The sequence below is a fragment of the Dendrobates tinctorius genome, unplaced genomic scaffold (assembly GCF_039654945.1).
Source record: "Dendrobates tinctorius isolate UK_male_01 unplaced genomic scaffold, ASM3965494v1 ptg000062l, whole genome shotgun sequence".
NCBI lineage: Eukaryota > Metazoa > Chordata > Amphibia > Anura > Dendrobatidae > Dendrobates > Dendrobates tinctorius.
In genome coordinates, this window is record NW_027361730.1 from 7,207,043 (window position 1) to 7,231,871 (window position 24,829).

General features: G+C 44.8%; 1 protein-coding gene across 1 annotated transcript; it reads right to left on the reverse strand.

Moving 5' to 3' along the window:
• Positions 1-796: 796 nt before the first annotated feature.
• On the reverse strand, positions 797-7,580 carry LOC141092860 (uncharacterized). The gene is made up of 3 exons (XM_073579174.1): positions 7,280-7,580; positions 1,906-2,065; positions 797-1,790 (listed from the first exon to the last, which is right to left on the reverse strand). Exons 1-3 carry the CDS (start codon positions 7,578-7,580, stop codon positions 797-799), a joined length of 1,455 nt encoding a protein of 484 aa, XP_073435275.1.
• Between the last annotated feature and the right edge of the window lie 17,249 nt (positions 7,581-24,829).

Genomic DNA, 24,829 nt, shown 5'->3' on the forward strand with positions numbered 1-24,829 from the left:
AAGTTTTACACTTTGCAGTGTTGCCAATTGTTGGGTACCAAGCATAAAGTTTTACCAAGTGTTGTGTACCTAGCGTTGTTTTACACTTACAAATGTTACCAAGTGTTGTGTACCAAGCGTTTTACACTTTGAAATGTTATTGTGAGTAAGCTTTTTTTTTTTATCTGAAATTTTACCAAGTGTTTGGTTTTCCCAAGCATTGTGTTACCATGTGATTTGGTTTACCAAGTTTTTTTTTTTTTTTAAGTTTTACACTTTGCAGTGTTACCAATTGTTGGGTACCAAGCGTAAAGTTTTACCAAGTGTTGTGTACCTAGCCTTGTTTTACACTTACAAATGCTACCAAGTGTTGTGTACCAAGCGTTTTACACTTTGAAAAGTTCACAAGTGTTGGGTACCAAATGTTGTGCTACCAAGTGTTGTTTTTTTGTACCTTGTACACCACCGGTGTACTGTGAAATATTACCCAGTGTTGTGTGTTGTGTTACCAAGTGTTGTGTTACCAAGTGTTGTGTTTACCTTTTACACCACTGGTGTAATTTGAATATTTCCAAAGAAAGAAGCAAAAAAGAAACATCACAATAAAGTTTTTTGAAAAAAAAACAGTTTATTTCTGAATTTGTAATAACTGTATTTTTTTGTTGTTTTTTTAAATTTTTTTGGTATCTTAAACCATTTTTGTAACTTTTTTTTGGTATATATTACCTTTTTTGTAACTTTTTTTTTTGGGTATATATTACCTTTTTTGTAAATTTTTTTTTTTTTTTTGGTATGTTTTTGGATAACAGAAAAAACATTACAAAGTGTGATAATGTTGGGTGGAGATAGTATTGGAGGGGTTAACAAGGTTGACCACATCGAGGGGGGGGCTAGGGGACTGGGGAGGGAGTTGGTGAGGACCAGAAGTGGAAGGGGGGTTTAACACATGTGGTTGGGACGGGAGTGGATGGACAGACAAGGTTTGTGGGTACATTGAAGGTGTATGTGGGGGTGGGTATGGTGAGGGCATTGGGGTATAATGCAATGGGGAAGGAAGGTACTGGGAAGAATGGAATGGGGAACTAGAGAAAGGAGAGGGAGTGGTAGGAGGAGGGACGGCTGTATGATGGATGGTGGTGGAAGGATGGACGGGGGAAGGATGGACTGTGGAAGGATAGACAGGGGAAGGATGGACAGAGGGAGGATGGACAGGGGGAGGATGGACAGGGGGAGGATGGACAGGGGGAGGATGGGATGCTTCAGCAAGTACTTCCACTAGAGCATTCTGACAGGCTTGCATCACACGCATCTGCTGGTGAGTACGTAAACCTTCCATTTGCTGGACAACAGATTGAAAAAAGGTATGTCTCGGTGTCTGGTTTGATTCTAAATTCATCTGTTCCATGTATCTTCTGAGTTCCATGATACTTTGATTGATCATGGTCAACCCAGAAGATAACCGTTCTCCATAAGTGTGGAAACCATGCTGGACAGATGAGTTTAGACTCAAACAGTCAGACAAGGTCATCCTTTCCTGACTCCTCAGACGCTGCCGGCCAGAACCAAAAGTTGGTCGAGATGTTGCGGCAGTGTCTGAGGGGTGGGGAACAGGGAACAAGTCGTCACCAGCAGCTTCATGTGATGAAGTCTGCCCTGCTGCTCCAGTGCTGGTGGAGGGGATAGAGGGATGAGACAAGAGGGTAGGTACAGAGGGGTCGGATACCTCGATGTGGTCACCGGGGGCGGTCTCACTAGGGATCACTCCAGAGGGACGCAACTCTGATGCAGACTCCCGAGTGCTGCAGATGGTGCTAAAATAAAGGAGAAAAAATGTATATTAAAAATATTGATATTTAATTTAAGTCTGCTGAAAAAAAAATTTTGGTTAAACATTTCTACTACAGAAATGGTTTGGGGAATATTTACCTTCTGCACACCATTGTTGATCGCAGGAACGCCAGGGCTTTGTAGTTCTTGTACTGGGGTCCCCGGCATCCTCCCGATCCACTCGGGGTCTGCATCTTCTTGTTGTAGTCCCTCTTGAAGCGATCCCGGAGCGACCGCCACCGTGTGATAACCCTTTCACCTGTGAAGCAAAAAAAAAAAAAAATGGGTTTAGTATTCAACACTTCACATGCTGGAATATAAGTTACTGAAGTTGTTATACTTACGCACAAAATCCCTGGCCCTCGCATTGAGTTCCTCCCAGTTCTCAATAACTGAAGAACAGACCTCATCCCAGAGCCGTCGGGTGGTTGGTTGGTCGGCGTGTAGACGGTTTGCCATGTTCCACAGCGGCTCCCGGTTTTCCACCTCTCGGATGAGTTCATCAGTATCGATCATGACACCCTCCTCCAGATGTCTCCGGAGAGCACGCTGTGAAACCTGTGAAGATAAAAAACAAAACAAAAAACAAAAAATTACATTCTATTCAAACACATGATGTTCATTTAAACAATTATCCAAATAGGGTTACTTACCGTTTGCCGACCAACAGATGCATCACCTTGACGACCCTGGGATGTCCTGGGAGTCACTCTAGTGCGGGCACCGGATTCTGAAGACTGTGGGAAGAAAAAAAATTTTGTTTGGATGGATGCGTAGTTATGGTGTGTGCACTGTGATGAATGTTTGTGTTGGGTGTAGCATTATGTATCTGTGTATGTGCTAAAAAGTTCGATTTTGGCGCGCACGGCGCACCGTCAAAAGTGCGCAGCGCAGGTCAAAGCGCAACTAGCGCACGGCCTGCGCACGATCTGCGCACCCTATGCTAAAGATAGGGTGCGCCGATCGCAGGCGCCGCTGTCCGCTAGGAGGCGGCGCTACAAGCAAGGGGCGGGCACGCCGGGCAGAGAGCCGGCTCGGGGGCGGAGCTACCCCCGGCCGTGCGTGCGCTTAAAAAGCGCTAATGTGAAACCAGCCTAACTCTACTTAATATTTCAAACACAGCTCTTATGCATTTTGGCCTAGTTTCTGCTAAATAAGAAAAGATGGGGTGTAATTTGTCATGTGGATTATTTAGTTTTTCTCATGACTATATAACTTCTCAATACAGGACACAACGGAAACCTTTAAAATTTAAGCTTTTGTTTCATTTATGATTATTTTCTGGAAATAAATCAGACATTAGAAGATCATAATATTCAAGTACAGTCCATACACATGTTCACTGTGCAGGAGAGCAACAACTACTTTACTATCCATCAATTCTTCAACTACCACACTATTGGAAATGCAAACTGAATGCTGAAAGATTCACATGAATATGCTTGGCACACGCTGCTCCTGATTACTGTGTACTGATGTGTAACAGAGTGTAATAGAGCACAGATCCATGAAAATATGGCAAACAATCACATGCTTAATACAGACCTTGCAGTCCAGTAGAATGTGATGGCTAGTTAATTGGTCCTATGAAAATAAAGAAGGATGTCTATTATATTTATTAAGAATGGCAACTGGATATAATCTGAAAAACACTCTATAGTTATTGGTAGAGAATATTGGATGCTTTACTATAGAAAAAATATTTAGATAATCGGCATGTACATCAACAAATATTTAAAAAAAATTGGTTTATTTGAAATCCACATATCTGTAAAAGTACTGTCCTTTAAGCCACTGTGTGATTTCTAGATCTAGTACTTTGAGAAATAAATAATTGGCGTCAATCGTCTCTTTGCCATTTCTAGGTCCCAAAAATTATTTTTCTGGACTAATCTGTGTTGTTTAGTAGTGTGGGAGAAAAATAATTGGCATCATTCATCTTTTTGCAATTTCTAGGCCCAAAACATAATTTTTCTAGACTAGTGTGAGTTTTTTAGTAGTCTGGGAAATAAATAACACATCAGTTGTCTAGTTGCAATTTCTAACAAATAAAGTTGCACTCTGTAGCGCTTTAGTATGAAATCATGAAATATATGAAATATGAATTGCATTACTCCTTAGAAAATAGGAAAAATTGAGAATGCATAGCATATAAATTGGCCAGTTAAATTGTAACCAGCAGCCACGATAAGGCGATTCTCGTTGCTTTTGTTATTTGTTAGTTGCAATTTCAAGGCGCAAAAAATGATTTTTCTGGACTAGTGTGTGTTTTTTAGTATTCTGGGAAATAATGCCAATTATTTATCCATTTCATTGCCATTTCTAGGCACAAACATTTTTTTTCTGGACTAGTGTGTCTTTTTTAGTAGTCTGGGAAAAAAACAATTGGCATCAGCAGTCTAGTTACCATTTATAGGAACAAAAAAATAATTTTTCAGGAGCGCTGTGTGTTTTCTAGTACTGTTACAAATAAATAAATCTACTCTTCCACCATCTCTTTGCAAGTAGTGTTTAGAATGGCCATTTCCAAAAATGAGGGGAGCATCCAATTGTGGACATGGACATGGCTGTAGTGGTGCTGGTGTAGCTGTTGATGGTGGTGACGGTATAGCTGATGCAGGGAGAGGATGTGGCCATTCTGTACCCGCTATGTTCCCAAATACAACACCTTCCTATGGTGTATGCAGGCAACAGGATGTTATGCTCATTTCGTACACCCGCATACCACTGCCTGAATGGTAAGGTTGCACGATGTTGAAAAGGTGTTAGATTGGATAGCTGAGAGTGCCTCCAGCTCCTTCGCATTATCTTCCACACAGTCTACTGCAGAAAGTGAACAGTTGACAATTGAGGACCATGGTCATCTGACTTCCACCTGACCCCCTTGCAAATCAGTCAAGCAGTCTGAGCCCCAAGTCATGCAGCAGTCTCTTCTCCTTTTTTGATGACCCTGCTGGCTGAGTGTCACGATGACCCATCCTGTGTGACGCGACCTGCAGGCCGGTAACTAAAACAACAAGACGCGGCGCATGATACTGTCCTGTGTGACACAGCCCGCAGGCCGGTAACTAAAACAACAAGACACGGGGAAAGGGGAAACAGTTACAACGGTGGGCCCTGCAATAGGGAGAGGGGATGTGGAGACCTCCTGCACTCCCCTGAGTCAGTGTCCCTAACACTCCTAACATTCCCTATGCCGGTTCCACACCGTGTGCCGCTCAGGAACCTGTCGCCCTAGCACACCCTACACCTATCCCTTACTAGGGAGCTGGGTGGCGCAGGCACTGGCCCCACCGCTGTACTATTACACACTAAGTAAAAACACAAACAGGGAAACACCACTTAGCTTTACTCTGTTGCACTTGCTCCTGGCAACAGCGTCCACCACCAGAATGCAGCTCTCCGCCAGAATCGCTGCCACCAAGCTCTGTCAGAGCTACAAGGAAATCCCCTATGACTCCTTCCACACCAGGGCTAAGACAGTGCTGCAAGGAATGTTCTCCAGTTCCTTCCTTCACCAAGGATGGTTGAAATGAACACTATCACCAACACTAATTGCAACACCTGTGACTCTTTTATAGCAGCCAGAGCAATCACACCTGCATTATAATCATGTGCACTTAACTAAAGAAACAAGAGTGCAATGACGCTCACCACCACCAGGGGCAAACTTAGAACAAACGACACCACAGTGCAATAATCCTAATGGCCACTGGGGGCAAAAACCAACTTAAGCACAGCTTAAGAAAAAAAAGGTTACCTGTGCTTTTTATCAGTCCTGATCCAGCATGGATCATGACACTGAGGTTCCATGGTCCTTCCACCTAGCTCTGCCTCAGATGTGGAAGAGACTGAGTGCACTGATGCCCAACAACTTGTTATGTTGGAGGATGAGTATGTGTGAGGGCTAGTGCACATGGTCAGTGGACTACCACAGGACATTTCAGATGAAGATGAAACTCAGTCCCCAACTGCAGCATCTTTCTGTAGTGTGCAGATTGGCAAGGAGGGCAGGGTTGCGGAATTGATGAAAGATGATATGGGTGATAATGAGGTCAAAGATCCCTCATGGAGCAAAGTCCATCCTAGTGATGTGCACAGATTGGAGGAAGAGGATGTGGCTACGCTGCCACAGCAGCACAGCAAAAGAGAGAGCAGGTTGCAAAGACACAGTGGGCGGCCTCTAGTCTGTATGTCGGCTGTTACTGCCCACCACGTCGCTGAAATCAGCGCACCATAGACAGCTCAAAATAGCTCCCTGGTGTGCCATTTCTTCATGGAATGTGCTGCTAACAAGGCGGACTAGCTCATGTCCTAACACCAACTAGGATTGCTGGACATTTCTCTATCCAGGTTTCCTCCTCCTGCTTCTCTGCTTCCTTCACCTCCTCTTCATTCTTTCATAGGAAGATCTGCATCATCAACTTGCACACAGCCAGGGGGAAATAACAGCAGGCTGTTCTTAAACTCCTCTGTTTGGGGGACAAATCCAACAACGTGCAGGAGCTATGAAATGGGGATAAAACTGCAGATAGATGAGTGGTTGGTGCCGGTGAACCTCAAACTCAGCCTGCTGGTGTGTGATAACTGCAAAAAAGTAAAATCTCCAGGCCTAGCCAGTTTGACACACATCCCTTGCCTGGAACATGTGCTGAACCTGGTGGTGCAGAGCTTTCTGAAAAACTACCGACACATGTCGGCGCTGCTGCTGAAAGTGCGGGCAGTGTGTGTGCACTTTTGGCGATCTCACCCTGCTGCTGCTCTCCTGTCTGCTCTGCAGTGTTACTTCTGCATGCCGCTCACCAGCTGATATGCAATGTACCAGCAAGGTGAAACTCTACCATGTATATTCTGGCGAGACTATGCAAGCAGCAGGCATAAAGGAATTTCAACTGCATCATGCAGGTACAAGTTGCTCTGCAGAGCACCATTTCATCACCAATGAGTGAGCCTCCATGTGAGACTTGTACCATGTTGCACTGCTTAGAATATTTCACCAATATGGCCAGCACTTATGATGCAATTATCAGTATTGTTATAACTCTTTTATGCCTGCAGCAAAAAATAATTCAGGCCATAATGAATGAGGTGGTGGCACAGGAGGAAGAGGATCAGGAGGAGGAGCAGAACCATTTCACACTGCTTATCATGCCTGCCATCCCTTCATGGCTCAGAGGGTGGGTTACTGTCCCAACATCGACCAAGTACCCAACTGTAGTGGTAGGTGGGTCAAGGAACAACCAAATAACTCTGGAACCTGAGAAGCATTAACTTCTAAAAAGAACTGCTTATTATTGTCTGGTCGATGCAATACAGGAATTGAGGAGAATGCCTGTTTTAAAGACACAAAGCCATTCTATGCCTCTGGAGTTCATAACTTAGGGTTGGCCCCTCTGTGGGTCTGGGCAGAAATAGGAGCAATCTGAGAGGACAAAATACGCAAATCTGAGAAACTGCTGGATAGCTTTCAGACCATCAGGACGGGGCCACTTCAAGATGGTGGACAACTTCTCAGGATCCTTTTTCAGGCTGATCTCAGAGATGATGTACCCAAGAAATGGAAGTGAAGTCTGCTCGAAGACACACTTTTCATACTTGGCGTGCAGATGGTTCTTCCTTAATCTCTGCAGAACCTGGCTAACATCCCTCCGGTGTGAAGGTAGATCTGGGGAGAACACACACATAATTTGGGAAAATGTGCAGAGGAGGTCCTGGAAGGTGTCATTCACCAGTTCTTGAAAGACTGCTGGGGCACTGCAGAGTCCAATCGACATTACACAATACTCATAATGGCCATAGCGGGTGTTAAAGTCGGTCTTCCATTCATCACCCTGACATATACGGATCAGGTTACACACCCCGAAGCTAGAGTTTCGTCAACACTCTGGAACCTTTGAAATTATCAAACAACTTGAAAATGAGACGCAAAGCATATTTATTCTTAAATCATAAGTCATAATCGATACAGGGAACAGTCCTTTTTCTTTACAAAGAATAATCCTGCTCCAGCCAGCGAGGAAGCCTTCCAGATAAATCTCCTGGCAAGCTTATCTTTAATATTCTGGGAGATGACTTGAGTCTCAGAATGAGATAAGGGGTAGATTTGGCCTCATGGAGGAAAAGAAGGTTGATAGGGCAATAATACAGCCTATTAGGTGGTAGTGTCTCAGCTCCCTTTTTGTCAAAGATATCAGTGTACATCTAATATGCAGCAGACAATCCAGGTAAATTAAATGGATAAGCCACAGATCGAACAGAAAGAATGCGCTAGAGAACTCTCGAGCCCCTCCTGCCCCATAGGAGTACTTCTCCACATTTCCAATCCAAGACAGGCTTGTGTTTTCGCAGCCATGGCAGACCTAGAAACAGAGGTTGAGACAGACCTCATAGCACATAGAGCGGAATATTCTCCAAGTGCAGCATTCCTATACAAAGTTCCACAGGCTCGGTAAAAAAAAGGATGGTCTCATAAAGAGGTTTTTCATCCACTGATGACGCCATCAACAGATCTTATAGAAGTTGGATTGAGAATTGATACCGCTCCACAACGGTCTGTTGAATGAGATTACTGCAGAAACTGAGTCCAGATAGGTTGACTTGATAAAACAGATGTTGCCACAGGAAACAGATACTGGCAGAGTCAGCGAAGGAGAGGAGTGACTCTCTCGCCCAGGGTAACATCTCCAACATATCCTAGGCTCTGAAGTTTCCTGATTTTTCTGGGTAGGAGCAGATCAAATTTTCAAGGCTGCCACAAAATAAGCACCTTCCCTCAGCACGACGGACCTCCTGACAATGCTTGTCATCTTCATCTGATCAATTTGCATGGAATCTGGGGAAGGTGCCAAAGCTCAGGGTTGCTTCGTGATTAGCGTTTGAAAAGTAGGAGCCAGGTGCAAAGGTCTTCTCTTGTGGGTCACGTCCTTGGAATGCTCCTGAAACCTCATATCGATCTGAGTTGCCAGACACACCAGGTTATCCAGTGAGGTGGGTATATCATGATCGGCCAGATCGTCCTTGATATTCCCAGAATGACCCTCCAAGAAGGTGGCCACCAGAGCCTCATTATTCCAGGCAAACTTGGAAGACAGGGTACGAATTAGGACAGCGTACTGGCCAACTCTGAGGTTTCCCTGGCACAGTCTGAGGAGAGAAAATGCTGCTGAGGAAACATGGCTGGGCTCAAGAATGACCTTACAGAAGGCTTCTACAAAGGATTGGAGGTATGAAACAAAAGGATACCCTCTCTCAAATAGGGGATTGAGCCATACCAGGGCTTTGCCAGTGAGATGGGACATAATGAAAGCCTCTTTGGCCTGATCTGAAACAAACTGATGAGCTAAGAATTTGAAGTGCAGTGTGCACTGATTGATGGACCTTTGACATAGTGCAGGGTCATTGCTAGAACATGGAGGAGATGACAGACATGATCCAGAACCAAGAACATAGCTGGCAAGCTGATGGGTCACAGCCAAGGTGGTCACAGCTTGGGTAGGTGCGGATGCGGCTTGAGTTGTGTTAGGGTTGCAGATCGGACTAAATAAAAAATATAATAAAGTGCGATCGCAACCCAGAGTCCACTGTTCAGAGATTACAAACTGCTGCTCGGTAATGGCGGACGCCAACTGATCACCGGTGTGCACAGGAGCGAACTCTGTTACAGCACAGAGCCGCAAAAAGAGACGCTGAAGCCTGTTACCTCACAGGCTACGGCTAAAGGAACTGCTACTACGGTGCCAGGGATTAACCCTAGAGAAACGCTGTGCCCTGTTAGCAAACAGAGGGCACAGCCGACAGTGGTGTTACTGCACTGCATGTGTACAGCGCCGCCCTGGCGGATGTCACTAATCAGCTCAAGCTTGGCGCTGGAAAGCGCAATAGCTTCTCACAGCACCGCTGAGATGGACACTGCGGCGCATGCAGTACAGAGGTGTCTCATGCAGAGGACACTCTCTGGCTGAGCGTGTAATAGGTGCTGGGAGCACTGCGGCGCTATGTAGTGTCACCGCTTGGTGCTGACTCAAGACCGGAAACCATATGTATCAAAGGGAAGGGGATTCTTAATGAGTCATTCAGCGGTTCACAAGCATCCATCATCACACACAATACTATCCATAACTGTCTATACTAGTGCATAGCCATGCGACTCTTTTATAGCGGCGTCCTTTCCGGACCTTCCGAGTAGTGGACCAATCCGAGCAGGAACGGGACCTGTGCATGTGACCTCCGGCCTCCAATGAGAGGTCGTCTCATAGGCATGCTCAGTACTCAAAAGACAGGACTTAGTCCCAGAAGCATCTACTTGCTGCTGACTCAAGGATGGAGTTATAGCAGAGCCAGAAGAAGCAACCAGACGCCTAGCATTAGCCTGGGCAAGATGCCTGGACCAACGTCTTTGCTGAGCAGGAATCTCTGCGGCTGAAGAGGAATGGGAGACTGCAGAGGACATGGCTTGAGATTCCCCCTGTGCAGTGGGGGAAACTTGATGCCTAACAAGTTGTCAGCGCATCTAAACGGGTGCTCACTGTCCGCAAGTAGGAGAGGATTTTATCCTGCTGGACTCTCTGATTGGAGACATCCTGATAGAGGTCTGAGATAGAGGAAGCCTGATAGCCAGTGGATTCCATGGACCGAGAAAACTGGTCGAACCACAGTGCCATGGTCTGATGAGAGCCTGGAAGGGTGTGACTAGGTGTGCACCCGACAACAGTTATTCTGATGGACAACAGGTGCTACTCCAAGACATACCTTGGATGCATGGCAGCTAACCTCCAAGGTACAGGTAGCTGGAATGGCCTGGTAGGAGAGTACAGCAGAGCCACAGATGCAAAATGGGTACAGCTGGTATAGAGATAGGTGTTATGAATGGGTCAGCGAGGAGGAGAGCACAATAGGCTATGCCACCAGAAAGGTTGGTTGCTCAGCAGATTGCAGACCCCAGATCTTAACAACACAACAACTAGCAGTAGCCGTCGAGCGTTCCTACGTTGCCCTAGATGCTTCATTACAGCCAGAGGACTAACTAAGCCTAAAGGCAGAAAGGTGAAATCTAAACTGCCCCAGAGCAGATCCCCAAAGGAATAGACAGCCCCCAAACATATATTGTCTGTGAGACAAGATGAAGCACAAACACAGACAGAAAATAGAATGTGCAAATGATGGGGCCCACACTGACTAGATAGGACAGGACAGAAAAGGTACTGTCAGTAATCACACAAAAACCATAACAATTCCAACACGACTGATGTAAAAAAATACTGAGGTTTGCACAAACCTTGCCCCCACTATATCAGCACACAGGTGTGAACTGGCGGCTAGCAACAGGCTAATACAGCAGGAGACTGAGCAAGCACAAGATACAAAAATACAGGGCAGGAGCCAGCAGCCCCTGGGGGAGCAAGCTGACCCCTGACAGCAAGGCAAATTCAGATGCAAAGGGTTTAGCAAATGACACTTAGCTGAAAAAAGCAGGATCGGCAAGAGACTGAAATCCTCAATAAGCAAAGAAAGGAGTATCACCGGCAGCCACTGAGAGAAGTCTGCTCACTTATGTAGTCCCAGTCACTACCCCCACTCCTCCAAGTATCTTCTGCAGCTGTTGGGTTAACATCATGTTGAACAGCTCCACTGCCAGCAGTATCCACCAGAGGGAGCTTTGCCTCAAAAGTCAGATTAAGAGAGTTCACAACAGTACTTCCCCTTGTGGAGGGGTCACCGAACCCTCATCCACACCACCAGGCCGATTAGGATGGGCCCGGTGAAAGGCACGAACCAATCTCTCGGCATGAATATCGGAAGCAGAGACCCAAGAATTATCCTCCTGGCCATAACCTTTCCACTTGACCAAGTACTGGAGTCTCCGTCTAGCCAGATGAGAGTCCAATATTTTCTCTACCTCATACTCCAAATTACCCTCAACCAATACAGGGTCAGGGGGCACCACCACAGGAACTACTGGCTCCACAAACCTTTTCAACAATGATTTGTGAAAAACATTATGAATCTTGAATGTATCTGGAAGAGCCAAACGGAAAGAAACGGGGTTAAGGATTTCCAAAATCTTAAAAGGTCCAATGAATCTTGGCTTGAATTTTGGAGACGCAACCTTCATCGGAATATTTTTTGAGGACAACCAAACCATATCACCCACTTTGAACCGGGGACCAAAGGTCCTATGCCGGTTGGATAACCGTTGGGCCTTTTCCTGAGAGTGGGACAACTTGTCCACTACTTGATCCCAAATCTGCTGCATTCTGTCCACCACAGAATCCACACTTGGGCAAGCAGAAGCCTCTACCTGCCCCGAAGAAAATCGAGGATGAAAACCAAAATTACAGAAAAACGGAGACATCAAAGTGGCGGAACTAGCTCTATCGTTTAGAGCGAATTTGGCCAATGGCAGAAATGAGACCCAGTCATCCTGATCAGCAGATATGAAACATCTCAAATAGGATTACAAAGTCTGGTTTGTTCTCTCAGTTTGTCCATTGGTCTGAGGATGAAATGCATAGGAGAAAGATAACTGAATTCCCAGTTTAGACCAAAAGGCCCTTCAAAATCTGGAAACAAACTGGATTCCTCTATCTGACACAATGTTCTCAGGAATCCCGTGCAAATGAACCACCTGTTGTAAAAACAGGGGCACCAACTCAGAAGAAGATGGCAACTTCGGGAGTAGTACAAGATGGACCATCTTGGAAAATCTATCAAAAATCACCCAGATAACATTCATTCTCTGAGAGACAGGGAGATCAGAAATAAAATCCATTGAAATATGGGTCCATGGCCTGCTGGGCACCTGCAGGGTCATCAACAAACCACTAGAACGATAACAGGACTTGGACCTGGAACAAGTCCTACAGGACTGCACAATATTCCTGACATCACGAGATAAGGCAGGCCACCAAAAAGACTGACTCACCAAATCTCTGGTACCAAAAATACCCAGATGACCTGGAGCAAAGAATTTCAGCCATCACTATTTTCCTCCACTGGTCAGGGACATACAATTTCCCCACGGGGCATCGTTCAGGTTTGTCCTCCTGAAATTCCTCCAGGGCAAGTCTCAAATTGGGTGAAATGGCAGAAAGAACCACACCTCACCTAGAATGGTAGTAGGCTCGGTCACATCAAGAGAATTCGCAAAGAAACTCCTAGAAAGGGCGTCTGCCTTAACATTCTTAGTGCCAGGAAGAAAGGTGACCACAAAATTAAAACGCGTGGAAAACAAGGCCCATCTAGCTTGTCTAGGATTCAAGCGCTTGGCTGATTCAAGATAAATCAAATTCTTGTGGTCGGTAAGGACTGGCATATGCAGGCCGGTACGACTGGAATACAGGTGAGCACTGGCAGGTGTTGGCTGGACTGGCTGGTATACATATAAGCACTAGCAGGTGTGGACTGGACCTGTTGGTGTACAGAAAGGCACTGGGAGGTGCAGGCTGGATCAGCTGGTGTACAGATAAGCATTGACATGTGCGAGATGGACAGGCTGGTATACAGATAAGCACTGGAAGGCTGGTCCAGCTGAAATAGAGGGAGGCAAGGCAAGTATGGCCAGACAGACACTGTGCAGGTAGACTGACTGGTGGGTACTTGGGAACTAAAAACAAGCAATCCTGCAAGAGACTAACTTTACACATTGCTCAGGCACCTCCATTCAGGTGGAGGTGCCTTAAATAATAAGCGTCTTTCAGCCATTGGCTGGAGAAACTTTAGGATGGATTGTGGTCCCTTTAAGGAGGAAGCACTTGCGCCCCCGAAGCACACTACCTCGGGATCTCCGTGCTAAGTGCAAGCCATGGGCAGCAGCTAGAACAGGAGAAGGAGAAAGTGCAGGATAGAGAGTCAGCGTCCCTGTGGTGGGAGAGAAGAAGCATGCAGGGACGCCAGAGCTACAATTTGCCTGGGACAAGCAGATCGCGTTGTGACAGTTTTTGCAATCATAATTTGACGTCCTTCTGCCACCATTTTCAAAGGTACAGGTGCTGCAACTACGTCTTTTGAGAGGTGGGAGAGGTGGTAGTTTTTCTCTTTTTCTTCATCTATAGGATGAAGTCTTTCAGCTGGACTTGCAGGCTAGAGGGAATTCCACTCATCTTCAGACTTCTTTGGCATAGCACTCCACTCACCAGTTCATTAGCCATTGTTTTAAAGTAAATTCATCTATGCAGTGGTTCCAGTTGATTGCTGAGGTAAATCACTTGTAAACTGATACCACCCACATCCAACATCATCAATTAGACAACTATTGGCCAACACTTGGTGTTTCGGCTAACACTGTAAGTGGCTACTTGCTCCACTTGGTCTTTTTATCTTTGCCCAAATAATAGGTGTTGTCTGTATCTTGTTCATCTTTGTCAGTCTCCTCACCATCATGCTCTATTCCTGTATAACTTTAACATTCTTCCATCTCATCTTGCCCTAAATCTTCACTCAGTGTGACGTCTCCTTCATCATTTACCAGCAGATGCTTAATTTCTTCAACATGAAGGGGGCTAGATGAATCATACATTTTACTGGCCATTTCAGCAGAGAATCTAAAGCAATAGAGAGAGTACTTGTTTAGGGAGCAATGTGCCTTAGAGGCTACCCTCTTTTTTCTAAGGAAACTCTACTTATTTTCACAAACTTTACATTATTTATTCATAGAATAATCTAAATAAACAATTGTGTCTATAAATGAATAAAAAGAGAAAATACTAACCTTCAAATATGAGACGAGTTCAGGCACAGTGAGCCTGAGAAGCCAAAAATGGTCACATCTTCTCTACAGAAGGTCTGCTGAAATACTGAGATCAGGTTTAAAAACAGCATGTAAAGACAGGAAATAACTGGGAGGGGGGAGATTTTCTGATAATTTGGAGCGGAGAGAGAAACAAAACTACGGTAATTGAGCTGTGCCTGTCAGATCAGCTGCGCCTGATGGAGAGTTAAGTCAGTTGCATCACAAAAATAAAAAAAATTCTGAAAAAAATAAACCCGGTGTTGAATTACTCCTCCCCTTGACTCTTCCATCTATATCGCCAAATCCACCTCTTTATCTGCTTGGAGCTGTGCCTCATGGTTCTAGATAGCTGGTTTTAGTTTTGTAAATGCTAAGTTGTTTTAAGTGAGTAACATAAAAAATGGAATAAAAAAACAAAAAAAATAACAAAAAAAATGCTGGATTACTCCTCCCTTGCCTCTTTAACCTATACTGACACTTCCACCTCTTCTCCTCCACTTTGACCTACGGCTTGTGGTTCTAGATTGCTAGTTTAATTTTGTAAATTGTAGGTTGTTTTAACTCAGTTTCATAACAAAAATAAAAAAGTCTGAAAAATGCAAAAAATACCAAAAAAGTTAAAACAATGTTATATTACTCCTTCGTTGAATCTTTATTTTATTTGTTTATTTTACTCACATATAAAGAACCATTAATTCCACAATGCTTCCACAGTCATTATCATCACTGTCCTCATTGGGGCTCACAATCTAAATTCCCTATCTTTATGTCTTTGGAGTGTGGGAGAAAAAAGGGTTACCCTGATAAAACTCACACAAACATGAGGAGAAGATAAAAATTCCTTGAAGATGTTGTCATTAGTTGGCTTTAAACCCAAGACCCCAGCACTGCAAACCTGCAGTGCTAACCACTAAGCTACCGTGCTGCCCTGCCTCTTCAACGTATACCGCCATGTCCATCTCCTCCACCTGGACCTGTTCCTCCTGATTTAAGAGTCATATTTTTTATTCCTGCTCTACTTAGTGCAGGGACAGGATGCAGCTATAGAGAGGGACATTATTAGGTTTTGTATGGGTGCAGGTTTCCAAAAACAGTCTCTAACAGTACTCTGCTACCGTGTCTTTGATAGTACCGTGTGTAACAAAAAGTTTTTATAATCTTCAACTGTGGGTGTTTTGTGCGTCTAAACATGTTTTTCTCCTCTTATGCAACCATGTCTGTGATAGTACTGTGCCAAAAGCCGCTGCATGTATAGTAAAATTACTGCATCCTGATGCAGTCAACACCTTCAATGCCCACCTACAACTTGCCTTTTATATGGCCTTTTGCGGAGTTCTTACTTGAGCAGTAGGATGGGTCTGCAAAGTTTTGGTTACATTGGCCACTAGATGCCATCATTTTACCTGAGTGAGAGCCATTTGGAAACTGCAAAAAAGATAATTTTTTTCAAATTTCAACATGCCCAAAGGAAGGCAGCAAAAATTAACATAAAATAATTAACACAACATAAAAACTATACTGGCATAATAACAGAGCACAAAGAATTTTTCAATGTTCTTTAGAGAACTTATAAGTCATACCTAGCTATTTTTGTATGATACTTATGTTTTAATTATTGAATTTAAATCAGATGACCACTGAGGTAAAGACATTGGAAAGTCAATGAATGTTTGTAAGGTACAAGAACATCTGCTTTATAGATGGAGATTATTACCGTGATTCAGTCTATTAGTAGTGAAACTCATCAACACAATTCTATGCTCATTAAGAGATTCTAATTTTAGAAATGGCTTTTACATCATGAATAAAAAACTGACTTTGTAATGCCGGAAGGAGGGCAATTATAGCCAAGTCTTCTTATGTCTTTTTGAAGTACACTGCCATTAACATTAGGGCTTTGACTTCACTCAGCCTGCAATTATTAAACTTAGCATTGAACAATTAGTCTTAGTACATCCCTATGGTCTTTTCTGGTATAATTCATCATGGTTTTTACATGTATGGATAACATGGGTTCTAGGAATATTACTGGGAAAAATAATAAACATATGGAGAGTCAAGTTCTACAAGTAATGTTTAATAGTATAGAAGCCTTGGTTATTTCCCATGGTACTCGGCATATATTTAGGTTGCAATAATTCAACAAGAAGAAGTTATGTTGCTGTAATTTGAACATTGCATTTTACAGCCAAGTTGCATACATAAACAGCAGGTTATTACAAAATGAGAAATGCGATGGCCATTTCATGTGGCTTCACACTTTACCAGTTGACAAGTGGCTTTGCAGATAAAAAATACAATTGATTTGATTGATTTTACACTAAGATCATTCCGATCATTCAATCTTAGGTCTTGTACAGATGGCCTCACACATCCGATTTTTTTTCTGTCAGTGGAAAAAATTGCAGCATGCATGATTTGCATCCAACATTCGGATCACACTTGGCCATGCAAGTCAATGTGTCCATGGAAAAAAATTATTTTCACACACTGACAGAATAGAGAAGATCGAAACTTTTTTCCATCCTCCCCTCATCTGACAAAATTGTATCACGCTCTTACCGTACTCTGATAAAACTCTGATCAGTGTTTGATCACTGTGAGAATAGCATAATCGGGCATTTATTTTGGGGTAAGGTAAAATACATTGTCTGACCTTAGCCTCAAGGTAACCAATGCAATCGAAAATTTCCATGTTGCTTCCTAAGGGGCTTGTGGAACCAGCTGGGCACTTTTCACATGTTCAGTGCCCCAAAATGTAAGATTATTAGGATTGTCCATATACTTCTCTCAAATAATTGATCAAACATGGCTATCCTTCACCAATTGAAACACCAAGTGCACATGTTGAATATTTGTTGAGTTTTTAACCTCATTAATTGTTAGCCAAAATCAGGAGTGGAATAGTTAAATGAAGAGTATAATAGAAACAAGTGCACTGCTTTGGCTTTTTTAACCTTGGTTTTGCCATACAAATATATAAAAAGCTCACCAAATACTCAACATGCGCACATGGCCTTATACAAGCAGTATGCTTTATTGCTTATATAAAAGTGCCCATGGAAGCAAAATCTGAAATCTACCATAAAATTGGCTTTGCTGTTGTGAGTTCATTTTCCCCTTCACTACTGAGGCCCGAGGAACTCCCTCTTCTGGTGAAGAAAGGTAGTGAGCCTGATTATCAAACACCTGAGCCTGATGATGATGACTGGCTGAGTGGAGTTACTGACTGGATATAAGGCTGCCGACGCCCTTCTGCCCTGCGGGTGATTTCTCTGTGGGATCCTTGGAGGCCAGTCTGAATTCCTGCTCTTCTAAAGCTAAGTTTTCTGCTCGGCTTTTTGCATTTGTGCTTTGATTTTGTTTTGCTTTGTTTTTCTGGATTTCTACCATTCCCTGCTGGGGTGAGCTGAATTCCTTTAGCTCTGTCTTCTGAAAATACCTGAGTGCTGATTTAGTTTTTGAAGCCTAGCTGCTTCAGGGTCTTTTTCCATATCAGCTTGTTGGCTTATGTCTTTGATAGGGTTTTGGCAGATTGCAGACAGCAACCTTCCTTTCCTGTTCTGTTTAGTTAGCTTGGGCCCCATCGTTTGCTCAGCCTATCTTTCTATCTGTGTGAGTGTTTTTTCATCTTGCTTCACCGTCATTATATGTTGGGGGCTGCCTTTTTACTTTGGGGTCTGCTCTGGGGCAGTTTAGATTTCCTTTTCTGTCTTTAGGCTATTTAGCTCTCCGGCTGTGATCGAGGGGTCTAGGGCACCGTAGGAACCACCCACGGCTACTGCTAGTTGTGTTGATAGGTTCAGGGGTCTGCAATCTGATAGTTGCCAACTTCTCTGGTTTTATGGACGTAGCTTCTATTTTTGTGTCTGCCTCCTACGGTGACTCAATCATAACACTTTGCAGCAAATGAACATCAGCTTATTATTCCTCTAATTCTGAAAAACATTTACCTAACCAAATACAATAGGCACCTTGGCCATATTTTAAATGACCTCCTGGGGTTAATATTTCTGGAGCATCCCCAGGGCTATGGGTTTACTCGGTACCAGGCCGGTGTCTTAAAAGGGATAGGTCGCGGTGCCGGTGACCCGGTCAGTGGCCCTGGGTGTCAATGTAAAATAGGTGGAATGAAGATGAATAAAGTTTATAGGTAGATAGTGTGTGACGCCACCTGTGGTATCTGGTCAGATGCTCTGGGTCAGATGGTATGATGCAGCAGAGATAGTAAAGCTCTCCACAGGCAGAGCTGTAGTCCCAGGGCAGTAGTAGAAGTAGTAGTATATGTTAAGGTAGATAATGTAGTGTTTAGACACAGAGATGTAGCAGTGCTGAAGGTGATGCAGGGAGGATTCAAGGAACACAACAGAGTGCAGTTTCTTTTACCTTTTACTGTGCTTTGTAGGTACAGTCCAGGATTCAGATCACAGATGGTACAGGAGTTGGTCGGCCTGGAAGCAACTTAGCAATCTCTCTATGCAGATGGGTTGTGTAGTCTCCTTTCTAGCGCTAATCTGAAGTACTTGTAGTTATGGATTACACTCAAGTTCCTCTTTCTTGCTCTCACTTAGAACTCAGCTGTAGCCCTCTATCTGGCTCACACACCTTGCTGCTGTGTCGTCGAGTCTCAGTTGGGAACAGAGTATTTACAGCCTCTTTTTCCTCCGGTTTCTGCTGTGGGACCTTTAGTATCCACACAGCCTCGGACGCCGGGGTCTGGTCGATGTGCTTCAGCTTAGGGATGAGCTTGATTCCAGCTCAGTCCCCAGCTCGTCTCCACACGTCCACACTCTTCCCTATCTCTGCACCAACTAACTAACTTCCTTCCTCCCGACCACAGAGAGCAGCTCCTCAGCAGTTAGGTTCAGAGCTCCCTCTGCTGGCCTGGAGTAGGAACTGTGCTGTGTGCTGGAACTACATGATAGAGAGACCCTTTCATTGCCTCCAAGCGTGACATCACACTCCCTAGGAGGGAGGTAATGCCACTGTGGCGACTCTACTCCTGGGGGCGCCACATTTCAAAGCAAGTTCTCCAATCATTCCAAATTCTGCTCCTCACAATGACATCTTTCAAAAATTTCCTTCTAAAAGATATAGCCAGCTTAGCAATAGCAATTTCCTTCAAATAAGTATCATTTTGTACTATATGATAGTTGTCATAGGTGGAAGATCTTTTTGTAGATGCCAGTAGGTTGAAATGACAGGAAGAAGTGCGGCTTACATCCTTTTTATTTATTTTTTTTACTTGACATTTTTTCTTGCAATGTGATCACTACAGTTAAGGTTCAAAGCTCTCTGTATAGCCATATCTTTCATCTCTATATAGATAACTTCTCTGAATGAGACATGCTTTTAAATTAGAGACTTGCTCTAAAAATGTTTTCAACAATAATAATGCATCTTAGAAGTAACCGATGTTACTATAGCAATTGAGTTTAAGAGATCCTGGGATTCAATTTTCTTTTCATTAAATTTATGGTAAAATGTTATGTTTATGCTGTTTGTAAGTAAGATGTCATCTATATCTCTTAAGCAAATCATTTCGCGAATATGGGCGTAACTGATCTCCCTCCATATGATGCAGATGTCGGCTATAGCACACAGCCGACATCTGTCTCTAATAGCTGACGCCAGAGCTGACCTCCAGCCTCAGGTATTATTCATTTGGATGGTGCTTTCAATTATTGACAACGATATTTAAATCATATCACAGCACATGCGTGCATGCTGGTTCCCATCAACTCCCGATGATGAGCTCAGATACGCCAATGGGTCATGATGACAGCGAGGGCCTCCTGGAGGTCACAGTTGCTGCTATCTTGTTATTACTCTGAAGTTCAGCAATGTTCTCTTCTAAAAAAGAGACCAGGTTTCACACTATATACTGTACTGTAATATCACGATATTGCTGTGTGTAGTATAAGCAATCAGTCAATAAAAAGTTTGTCTAAAACATAAAATCAAAATTGAAAAAAAGGTTTTAAAACTAAATATACAAATAACACAAACAAAAAATAAATGTATTTGGTATTGCTGCATTGCTGTGTCCGATCTATAAAAATATGAAATGAATTAACCTGATTAGTAAACTGAAGAGAAAAAAAATCAAAATGGAAGACTTGCATTTTTTCAGTTAGCTCACCTCCCTTAAAAAAATATGAAATATGGCGACAAAAAGTATTTTTTTACAACTTCTGAACTATTAACTCCATTAAAAAAAACAAATGCAAGTCTGGTATTGCCAAAATCATACTAATGGCTCCCTCACATTGGCGTATAAAAAAAATCGGTCTATTGCTGATCCAGAAAATTAGGGCGGGTGTCACTCCTTTTGTCATGCGAGTACAATGCGAGTGAGTGTTTTTTTTCTTGCCTAGTATTCGTATGCCATCCATATGAAGTGCATATGCAATGCGTTTTTGAACATCATCTATTACACACAATAATGTAATTTTGCAACCTAGTTTAAAAACTAATAAAGCAATGTTATATAAAGATATAGATAGTGAAATACGGTTAAAAAATCCCTCTAAAATACTAATTTTTAAAGGGTGCTTTCTGCACCTCTATTGAGGACCAATATTAATTATTAATGTCGTCTTTGACTAATGTGGCGCCCCTGAGGATTCAGTTGCCACAGAGGTACTGCACCTCCTCCTGAGGTGTGGTGCCCCACCATCCAGGTAGGTTGGAGGCTCCTGACCACGCTCCAACACCTGCATCCCACACAACAAAGTAGTTCAGCAAAGCCACATTGCGGCTCGCTGATTGGAGTGTAGCAGAGCACCTTTGGTGGCTCCCTGCTTGGAACACGAAACGTGCTGGGAGGCGGGTGGAGTAAGAATACATAAAACAGCGGGAAGGTTTAGGATTTCAGGTCAGTCAGTGAGAAGTTAGTCAGAGAGAGGAGAGAGAGGAGAGAGAGGAAAGAAGATCCCTTGGAGAGGGATGGAGGAAGGAGGTGCTGCAGCAGACCTCAGTGACCTGGGTCTGCTGGCACGGGAAAGGAAAGAAGGAGAAAGACAATGAACAGAAACCTGATCTTCCATAACAAGGAGAGACTAGTATGGAACGAAGGAGTAAAAGGGAACAGAGGATGTGGGTTAGGAGAGAACCCTGCCTAGAAGTTCTAAGTGCAAGGCCGGGGCCCAGTCCCCGAGGTTGTATGGATACTAAGGGTCCTACAGCAGACACCGGTGGAGTAGTGGGCTGTAAATGCACTACTCCTATCTAAGACTTGAGGGCACAACAGCAACTTGGATAGTGAGCCGGGACTCAGGAGTAAGGAGTCCCCGAAGCAGACTACAGCTGTCTGCCGTACAAGTAGAGTTCATAGGAACATCTGTCAGGAGGAACTTCAGTGTAACTCAGTACTAGGAGTACTTCACACCAAAGGCGCTATAAGAGGAGACGTTCAGAAAGGCACATGTTGGCGGAGTGTTGGAAGGGAGCATTCCATCTGACCTGGAGGTTGACTGAGTCCGTGACCCGGAGGACATGGCACGGAGGCAAGCACCTGTGTGTACTACAGACTGTGAGTAAAGCTTTGGAACTACAAGCCCTGGTGTCCTCCAATTATTCCTGCGCTAACACCCCCTGTACCACTACATCGGGGTACCAGTTTCTACATCGCCTGTGCCTCTCCTCTACCCCCTACATCTACACTGCCCTGGGACTACAGCTTCACCTGTGGGGAGCTTCACCATCTTGGCTGCACCACATCACCAGTCCCAGAGGATCTGCATGCAGCGTCGGCTTAACATCTCACTTGCCGAACACCACAGGTGGTGTCACGAACTATTCATTTAATCAACTACATTCCACCTTTTCAATTCCCCCATTACTTGGGCGCCCAGGACCACGGACCGGGTCACCGCTGCTGTGACACATCCCTCTGGCACCGGCCCAGTAATGAGTACCCCACCGCCCTGGGAGGGCGACCCAACTTGGCGTCACGAACAGGATGACGAGACCCGATGCCATCGGGTTCTGTGTGCCTAAGACTTAAAGTTTTTGAAAATGTGCAGAAGACCCAATTTGATAGACTGTGAAATGAATGTTAAAAATGGCCGCTGGCGCAGTGAAGTAGGGCGTGACAACCGTGGAGGTCCCAAGAAAAGACTGCAAACTGTCCTGGGCCTCCCCTGCCTGAATTACTATGTGATAGTGACATGGCCCACCCCCCGAGGGGTTTGCATACTGGCTTGGTATGGTGGAGCTGGAAGAAGATGCCTCCCCAAGAAGGAGGAGCGGAAGCCAGTGGCGGGAAAAGAGCTCAGACAGGAAGAAGAACGCCAGAACGCCATCTTGGAAGGAGACGGGAGGAGGCCTGTGGAGTGCGAGGAGTTTATGCTGGATCTCCCTGGCGCCATGGCTGAAGGCTCCAACCCAGTGTCCGAGATGAACCACCAACAGCTGGAGGACGAAATAGCCCAGCTGACGCGCCGCCTGCAACTGAGGCAGGAAGCGCTATGGACTTTGAATCTGCAGCGGGCCCTGGAGGGACCTACACCTGCGGTACCCGCGACACCGGTACCCGCCGCTGCTGCCCTGGATCTTTTCCAGGCAGACCCTGTGGAGCCTGCGACCGCTGCCATGCCACCGGCAGCGTATAGTGTTCCCTCTCTGCCGCTACCACAGGAGGAGTTGTACAAGGCCCTGGGAGCCGAAGCAGAGGAAGAAGAGCTCCTGTCCGGACCTGACGCGGCCGCGCAGGTCCCTTCAGAGACCCCTGCGGACCTGGAGCCGCCATTAGCTCCACTGCCATTCCCAGTATCCCACCGAACAGCACCCGCTGCCACCATGCCTGCAGCGGAGCAGAGACCACACCGCCAGGAGGCTCCAGGTATGTCTGATGCCCCTGCACCTGGGAAGGCCCTGGGGTGTACTGCGGTCACAGCAGATGGCCAGATTGTGTTAGATCTGGTCTGGGACTGGGATACCAGTCCCCCGGGGAAGACACCGGAGCCCTTAATGGTGGTGCCGCGGTACGCGATGAGCCAGGATCGGTCTCAGGGAGACAGGGAGGAAGAAGAAAATTGGGCTAACTGCCAAGCGACCATACGCCAGCTGGCATCCGAACAGCGGGCGAGGGAGCAGCACAAGTTGGCTGTGCTGGGCCCTGACTTGGACCGGAAAGAGCAGGTCCGTGCCGATCACTTTGGTCCCCGGGACTCAGCAGGTTGGGGATACGTTTTAAATGTGAACCACGAGAGGGGGTTCGGCTTCATCCATGACCCCAGCCGAATCTCCGACCTCTTCTTTAACCGGTGGGACGTGGAATCACACTTGAGGAAGGGGAACCCTGCCATAAACCTACACCCGGGAGATCACGTGACGTTTACCAGACATGAAGGATTGAGAGGCTGGTATGCGATGAATATCAGACGGGTCCCGGAGGATCTCATCAAGACCTGCAGGCAGAAACCGTCTACTGCCCCTTCACCCCCAGTGATTACCAAAACAGTGTTTGGGCCTACCCCCATGTGCCAAGCTGGATCCACACCAGTCCTGCAGCCAAAAGTACAGCAAGCTGCGAATTTGACTCCGATGGAAGAGGGTTACCTGTGGACTGCCAATGCATTTTTCTCCCCTGGAAGCAGATCCAGTAACCAGTTTCCAGAAACCCCAGGAGGAGACCACCACTAGCAATCTCCAGCAAAAATTAATAACACTCGTTACCCAGGATGCTATTTGCACCGTTTTGCCTTTTGTTTTGATCATCATGGTTTAGTTTTGTTTTTCCAGTGTTGCCCAGTTATATTGACAGCTTTCACACTTGAACTGCAGAGATCATTAATGCTGAATGGTCCAGAACTGTTATTGTACATAGTTTGCACCTATATAGGTGCCCTCTCTTGGTTTTACATAGACACTTTGCTAAGATAACGTCTACCTCCTTTGGAGCATGACTCCAATCAAAGGACACTGCAAGGGATCCCGGCTGGGAGCGTGTCCAGCACTTACAAGAATTATTGAAAGTTTTAATGTGAAGTATTTGATAATGTGTTTTATGATAGCTTTCATATAAGAATGTTTTAATAAAGAAATTAGAAATTTGAATAAAGAAGGAAGATTTGGAAAATGTAGGTGATGAACCAGGTATCAGCGGTTATCACTTTAAGCTAATGACAGAAGGGTAGAAAATGTGAAAAAGGAAAGATGATGAAGAAATAGGTTGATGATGAAACTTGCACTTTTGAATTAAGACTTTAGATAGTTAACTAAGAATTGTTTGCAACGTTCAAGGATGAGTGCTCTCATATTGAGAAGATTAGTATAAGAAATGTTTATTCA